The sequence below is a fragment of the Arachis ipaensis genome, chromosome B09, assembly GCF_000816755.2.
Source record: "Arachis ipaensis cultivar K30076 chromosome B09, Araip1.1, whole genome shotgun sequence".
Lineage (NCBI taxonomy): Eukaryota > Viridiplantae > Streptophyta > Magnoliopsida > Fabales > Fabaceae > Arachis > Arachis ipaensis.
Genome location: NC_029793.2, coordinates 11,529,600 through 11,537,619, shown reverse-complemented (window position 1 = coordinate 11,537,619; position 8,020 = coordinate 11,529,600). Strand labels below are relative to the sequence as shown.

Sequence of the window (8,020 nt, the reverse complement as noted above, 5' to 3'; positions counted from 1 at the left end):
TAAAATAATATATTTATGTATAAAAAATAAATTTCTTTAAAAAAGATTTTTTTTGTGTTTTATTATTATAAATTAATTAACCGTTAAAAAATTGCATCGGATCGATTAGTTAGTCAATTTTTTATCGATTTTTTTATTTAACTAGTTCGTAGTCAATCTATTTTTTATTTGAACCTAATTAATCTAGTGACCGATTTTAGATTAACCCAATTAAACTGGTCGGTTCGACCTGATTCTTATAAACATGGCTTTGCCATTTGATTTAAGAAGCAATTCATTTAGCATTCTTATGTTGCTCATGATTCTATTTCAATTATAAATAAATGTAACTTCTAACTGTTAGCTGTTGTATTATTGCAGCCATTAGCAGGATTTGGGGTGGCTAAAATCCTGGAATCTGGACACCCGGATTACAAAAATGGTGATTTGGTGTGGGGTTTTGTTAAATGGAAAAAGTACAGTTTGGTCCCGTCATCTCAAACTCTTTTCAAAATCAAGCACACGGATGTTCCACTTTCATACTATACTGAAATTTTTGGTATGCAATTTTTTGTTATATATCAAATAAATGACACAGTAAAATATAGAGATAAAAAATTAGAAATTTATATAAAATATGGAAACAATTGAATAACTTTCTTTGAGAATTACAACTTCTCTCTATCACAAGGAGACTACAATAGCATTCTCTCTTGATAAAAGGAGAACACACTTCTCTCTACATATATAGGAGAACACTACTCAAAGAAATATTATGTTATTCTATCTGGATGACTTGATTGAAATGAATTAAAGAAAAACTCAATTTATATGTCAGTCTCTTCAATATGAACCATCCGTCAATTAGAGATATATAATTCTTCTCTTTTTCAACTATTAAAATTCTAAGGTTATAAACTAAGATTGTTTATTACCTTTTATTTTATTTAGTTATTATTTATTTATTTATTTTCTACAATTAGCTTTACTAATTTTCACAATCTTCCACTTAAAGCTAATTTTAATAAATTTTCAAAATTTATGTTGCTCATGTATTCCATAGGCCGTATGAGGATCTACACCATTCAAACTTTTCTGTGTTGATTGATTTTGTCATGGCATCTGCTAGGTTATCTTTAGTGTGAATCTTCTGCATATCAACACTTCCTTCTTCTACTACTTTCCGAACAAAGTGATATTGTACTCCAATGTGTTTTGTTCTTGAATGAAAGGTAGGATTCCTTGCAATGTGCAAGACACTCTGACTGTCACAATACAAAGAAATCTTCTATTGTTTGTGCCCAAGTTCTTATATCAACCTTTGGATCCAAATAGCTTCCTTGCATGCTTGTGTAGCTGCCATATATTCAGCTTCTGTAGTAGATAAAACTACAACAGTCTGTAATTTAGATAATCAGTTCACAGCTTCTCCTACAAGTGTAAACACATAACCTGTAGTAGATTTTCGTTTATCAAGATCACCTGCAAAGTCTGAGTCGACATATCCATTGACAATGAATTCCGATCCTTCAAAATATAATGCAACATTCGAGGTCCCTTGATGTATCTCAAGATCCTCTTAACAACATTCCAATGCTCTTTACCCGGATCTGCCATAAATCGACTTACCACCGCAACAATATATGGTCTTGTACAGATCATGGTATACATAAGGCTTTCCACTGCTGATGCATATGGTACTCAAGACATTTTCATCCTTTCTGCTTCACTACTATGGCACATACTTGAGGATAATTTAAAATTCATAGGAAGTAGGGTTGAAATTGGCTTACATTCTTACATGTTGAAGCGTTGCAAGATCTTCTTCAAATAATTCTTTTGCGATAGCCAAATCTTCCTATCTTTTTTGTCTCGGTGAATTTGCATCCCTAAAATCTTGTTTGCTGGTCCCAAACCTTTCATATCAAACTCCCTAGCCAACTGTGCCTTCAATTCTTGGATTTGATCTTTGTTGGGACCTACCACCAATATGTCATCCACATACAACAGCAGAATGATGAAATCATTATCACCAGACCCCTTGTAATAGGTACAATGATCTGAACTAAGTTTGTTGCATCCAAGGCTAATAATGAAAGAATTAAATCTCTTGTACCAACACCTTGGCGCCTGCTTTAGACCGTACAGAGATTTAGTTAACCTGCAAACCAAGTTTTTTTTTCCTTGTTCTTTAAAACCTTTTGGTTGGAGCATATATATCTCTTCTTCAAGTGTTCCATGAAGAAAAGTAGTCTTTACATCTAATTGCTCTAGATGTAAATCAAATATAGCACACATAGCCAAAACAACTCTAATAGTAGTTAATCTCACTACTGGAGAAAATATTTCATTGAAGTCAACACCTTCTTTCTGAGCATATCCCTTGACAACCAATCTTGCACGATATCGTTCCACCTGATCATTACTATCTCATTTGATCTTGTAAACCCATTTGTTACCAATGGATTTCTGACCTGCTGGAAGTTCAACAAGTTTCCAAGTATGGTTCCTATATAATGCCTCAATTTCTTTTTGCATTGCTGTCATCAACATAGAAGCGTTTGGATTGCTCATAGCCTCCATAAAAGTTGTTGGCTCTCTATCTTCTGTCAAAAGACAATATGCATCATGGTTTGTCAAAACATAATTTGAGTACCATGATGGTGTTCTTCTTTGTCGAGTGGATCGACAAACTTCTATGTCATTGGCCTCTGTTCTTGTTCTTCGTGCTGTGGTTCTGCTTCAAAAAGATCCCCTTCTCTGGATTTTTCATCTATTTGAACAGTGGTTATCTCTTTAATAGTACTGTCATTTTCTTGTTCTTTTTGTAATTCATCTTCTGAAAATATCACATCTCTACTGATAACTACCTTGCGGGTAGTGGGATTCCACAGGCGATATCCCTTAACTCCGTCAGCATAACCCAAGAATATACATTTTTTAGACTTTGGGTCCAGTTTTGTTCTTTCCTGGGAATTGTACATCACGTACACAGGACAACCAAATATATGTAAAGAAGAATAATTAGGTGGCTTACCTTGCTACATTTTCATTGGTGTCTTCAACCTAATTGCAGTTGATGGTGACCGATTTATCACATAACAAGCGATTTTAACAGCTTCTGCCCAAAAAAAACTTGGCTAAACCTGCAGTTTGCAACATAGCTCATGCTTTTTCTAGGAGAGTCCTATTCATTCGCTCTGCTATACCATTTTGCTAAGGCGTATATGCAACTGTGAATTATCGTTGAATAGCTGCTTGCTTGCAAAATGTTAGAAAATCACCATCGACATATTCTCCTCCATTATCTGTCCTTAAACACTTGATCTTCTTTCCAGATTCAAGTTCTAATTGTGCTTTGAACTCTTTGAACATCGCAAACACGTCTAACTTCTTCTTGATCGGGTACACCCATAGCCTCCTAGAGTAATCATCAATAAATAATACAAGATATTTTGCTCCTCCTAGGGACATCTCTAGTAACTCCCATACATCAGAGTAAATCAATTCCAATATGTGCTTGCTTCGAGCAGTTAATCTACCAAACGTCAATCTATGTTGCTTGCTTGTAACACAGTGCTTACAAAATGGTAACTTTACCGATTTGAGCCCGGTAATGAGATTACGCTCCACAAGAATCTTCAAGCCTCGTTCTGACATGTGGCCCAGTTTGCGATGCCATGTCATCATCATTTCTTCTTGGCTTACTAAAGTAACTGATGCCTCTGCCTCTTGTAAAGTATCTCCCACAAGCATGTATAGATTTGCTGTAATTTTTTCTGCTTTTATTACCACAAGAGCTCCTTTAACAACTTTTAAGATCTCACCTTCAATATGGGTCTTACAACCAACTTCATCTAATTTCCCAATCGACAACAAATTCTTCTTCAAGTGTTTTACGTGTCTTACCCCTTGAAGTGAACGAATAGAACCATCAAACATTTTTATTTTGACAGTACCCATTCCAACAATTTCTAAGGCATGATCGTTTCCCATAAACACCGATCCTTCCAAGACAGGTTCACATGTACAAAACCAATTACGATGAGGAGTAATGTGCCAGGTTGCTCCTGAATCAACAATCCAAACATCAGTGAGCTGTTTGCTGCCTTTAGAACCAATTGTTGCTTCGCCATACACGATTTCTCCATCATCAGAGGTGTTCGCAACATATCCTTGAGAACTTGATCCTTCTGGAACCTTCTCTATACTCTTCTTATTCCAACAATCTTTCTTGAAGTGCCCTCTCTTTCTCCAATTGTAGCATTTGACCTGCTTTTTACTTTGTGACTTTGGTCTACTTTGACTCTCACTGGAACCACGCTCTGTTGATCTCCCTCTTGTCATCAACAAAGCCTCTGCTTGTTTTGAGCTCTCTAATCTATCTTTCTTATTCTTGTGCCTAGATTCTTCTTCAAGAACCGCAACAGTCATATCATAAAAAAAAGATAATCAGTCAAAATATTATTAGTTAAGCTAATGATAAGCTGATCATATGAATCTGGTAGACTTTGAAGTAAGAGCTCTGCACATTCATTTTTCGCTATGGTATATTCCAATGATGAAAGTTGGGAAAATAGCGTATTTAGATTGTTGATGTGATCCGTTGCCGATATGGACTCACTCATTCGAAGAGTATAAAGTCTTCTCTTCAAGAATATCTTATTGTGAAGTGACTTGACTTCATATAATTTGTGAGAGCATCCCAAATTTACTTTGCTGTCTTTTTCTCTGCTACACTTGATAAAACTGAATCAGCTAGGCCAAGTGTAAGTTTACAACAGCATTGTTATCCATCTCCTTCCATTTTTTATCCGTAATTTCAGTGGGTCTACCTTCAATTGCTGCCACGCAATTGTCTTTTCTCATAATGGCTTTTATCTTCAATTTCTATATGGAAAAATTACTCCCACTAAATTTTAGAATTTCATACTTTGCTGCCATTTTTTTTATGTAGTAACTTGCAGCGAAAGAAAAAAAAATGATCAATCAGCAACCTTTGGCTCTGATACTACTGTTAGGTACCAGACAAATGACACAGCAAAATATAGAAATAAAAAATTAAAAATTTGTATAAAATATGAAAACAATTGAATAACTTTCTTTGAGAATTACAACTTCTCTCTATCACAAAAAAACTATGATAACATTTTCATCGGCCAGTTCTTATTGATTCTTGGAGAATGAAGCACTTGATGTTAGTATAATATATACTTACTGCTTTGATATATCTGTTACATACCGTGTATCTGTTAATCTTCCCAAAGATTGTTTTGCCTTTTTTCTTGCTTGACCTGTTATTCTTATGAATGCAGGTATGCTAGAAATGACTGCTTATGCTGGTTTCTTTGAAGTTGGGCTTCCTAAGAAAAGAGATAAGTTTTGTTTCTGCAGTTGCTCAACTTGTTGGCCAATTTGTGAAATTAACCGGTTGCTATGTTGTTGGAAGTGCTGAAAGTAAAGACAAGGTATTATTCATCTCATCTTATACATGACTTCGTATATGGTAAAGGATAAGTCTAGTTAAGACAATAATAAAAATCAGCCAATTCAACAACTAGCCAACATGGATTTTATTAACCCATTTTTATCAAGTACATGAAGTCTACTTAGTCAAATGAACATATCGCTCTTTATGTCTAAGAATCAAATGTTGCGCTTATCAATGTTTGTTAATGCTTCAAGATTGTTTACAAGTGATCATATTTTGTATCAGCTGCTCTAACCCCCAATGCTGTAAAGGATATGATTGGGAAGACCTGAAATCAATCCACTCATTTTAAACGGGTGGATTCTAACATAACTATACTACAGTAATTACGATAGGTAAGCGTTAAAATTAAAGTCACACTTGTTTTTATATGAAAACACTTGTATTTAAACGATATGTAAAAAAATAGAATTGAAATTAGTGCATCCAAGATATTGAAAATTTTAAATTTTTTAAAAAATGAGAAAAAACTAGTGAAGGAATTAGTCTGGTGCAGAACATTCAATTTTAGAGAATAAAATGAATTACTTAATGCAAAGTGAGACACTAATTTAGTGCATCTACAATGATGACATAATGGATGACACATAGACGAATATGGTTGCGACACGTGGTACAAACAGACATGTGGCCAAATAGCATTGTGACACGTGGCACACCCATCCACATCAGTATGCCATGTGTCACTGGTCAACAAATCATCATACATTACACGTGGCCAAATAATGGAATGACACGTGTCACTAACGGGCCACATTATCAAGCCATGTCATCACGTCATTAATGGAAAATGGGTCAAAGACTAATATGGTGTATTTTTGTCAATCTCAGAGACGTAGTTGGTGCAATTGGAATCTCAGGGACGATTTTGGAGTTTAATTCTAGTTATACTAGAATGACTCCTTCAGATTTGTTCGCCAGGTTATTTTACCTAATTATTCTTCACCCGGATGCTAATCTTTCCACAACAAGGTGGATTTATTGAAGAATAAAATTGGATTTGACAATGCTTTTAACTACAAAGAAGAGCCAGACCTCCATGCTACATTGAAAAGGTTTCTGAGATAAAAATTTGAACAGCCATGAAAGAGTTGACTAGTTTAGTTTCCTTTTAACAACTACACACTAGTGAATAATATCGACTCTCACCATTTTACAAATCAGATACTTCCCCTAAGGCATTGACATTTACTTTGAGAATGTTGGAGGGAAGACACTTGATGTCGTGCTGTTAAATATGAGAATCCATGGCCGAATAGTGGTATGCTGATTGATCTCGCAGTACAATTGTGATCAACCTGAACATGTAGCAAATCTCATAACTAAGCGGATTCATATGCAAGGTTCTGCTGTCCCCGATTACTATCCGAGGTATGCCAATTTCTTGGAGTATGTGGTGCGGAAAATCAAAGAAGAGAAGATTGTGTATGTGGAAGACATAGCTGAGGGCCTTGAAAACGGCCTTGCTGCTTTGTTTGGCCTTTTCAATGGTCGCAATGTTGGCAAACAAGTTCTTGTTCTTGCTCGTGAATGAATGTCTGAGACATCTATAATGTCATTCTAAATTCTGCCACATTTTATGATAGAGTAAAGTTGGTGGTAATGAAGACTTTTACGTAGTTGACAATTAAAAATTATTAGATAGTCATTTAATTAAATTTGTCAAATTATTTAATAAATTTTAAATATTAACTTCATCTAAAGATAACTGTACCTGAATTTTTACATAAGTTATTAGGGCCAAATTCTAATGTTTGGCGACAAAATCAAAAAATCTTTTTGATAAATAAAGCAATCAGTAGGTAAAAGTTTCTTACATGTAGTTTTGTGAAAGATGAGAAGCAAAATATGTATGTTTTTTCATATTACTGTTATTGAATGAGCATGTTGTTTTAATTACTGTGCTTCTTTGAGGTAAAACAAGGAAAAGAAAACAAAAGAAAAAGCAAAGACTAAACTTGAAAATAATCCTTTAAAATAATTCCTTTAGTCTAAAATATTTTTAAAAATGATTTAACTTGAAATAAATTGAACTAGAAGTACATTATGTTTGGAATTAATTATGTAAAATATGAATTGATTTAATTCAAAAAGTAATAATTTAATTTAATTTTACAATTTTATTTTTTATTACCACAATTTTCTATGGCTGCCAATAACCACCATAGCCGGACTTTTGTGCCACCGTGGCACCGTTATCATTTATAGTTGACTTTCTACCACCTAGTCTCTTCTCCTTTTCAAACTTTTTTTTTATTAATACTTTTTTAAACATCAAATTATTTTAAGTGTAACCAAATTTTAAAAATAAAAATATTTCAGACAAATGTTAAAGCAAATTCATTACAAATCAATTTAATTTCTATTTTTATCTATTTCAAACAAAAAAAAAAAATACACCCTTGAACGTTTATAATATCAACTTGATACTACAAAGAAATGTAACACTAATTTAGAAGATACACGTGATATTTTTTTATTGTTTTAAAAAATAAAAATTTAAACTAAGCAACTTAAATTTTTGGATCAATCTCCTTTAAAATTTAAGAA

General features: G+C 33.7%; 2 protein-coding genes and 1 pseudogene across 4 annotated transcripts in view; 2 read left to right on the top strand and 1 right to left on the bottom strand.

The window, feature by feature from the left end:
* The window catches only part of LOC107617222, an 11,286-nt gene extending 8,989 nt beyond the window's left edge, over positions 1 to 2,297 (bottom strand). The window contains exon 1 of the transcript XR_002354239.1: positions 2,287 to 2,297. The gene's annotated coding sequence lies outside the window, so the exon portion shown is untranslated. The remainder of the gene's footprint in view (positions 1 to 2,286) is intronic.
* The window catches only part of LOC107615010 (2-alkenal reductase (NADP(+)-dependent)), a 52,523-nt gene that overhangs the window by 34,672 nt on the left and 9,831 nt on the right, over positions 1 to 8,020 (top strand). Inside the window, exon 3 of one of the 3 annotated variants that reach the window (XM_021111996.1) lies at positions 361 to 538. The exons of the other annotated variants lie outside the window; for them this stretch is intronic. Coding sequence (XP_020967655.1) covers positions 361 to 538 — 178 coding nt within the window. The remainder of the gene's footprint in view (positions 1 to 360; positions 539 to 8,020) is intronic. 3 annotated transcript variants of the gene reach the window in all.
* On the top strand, positions 5,316 to 7,150 carry LOC107617221 (annotated as a pseudogene).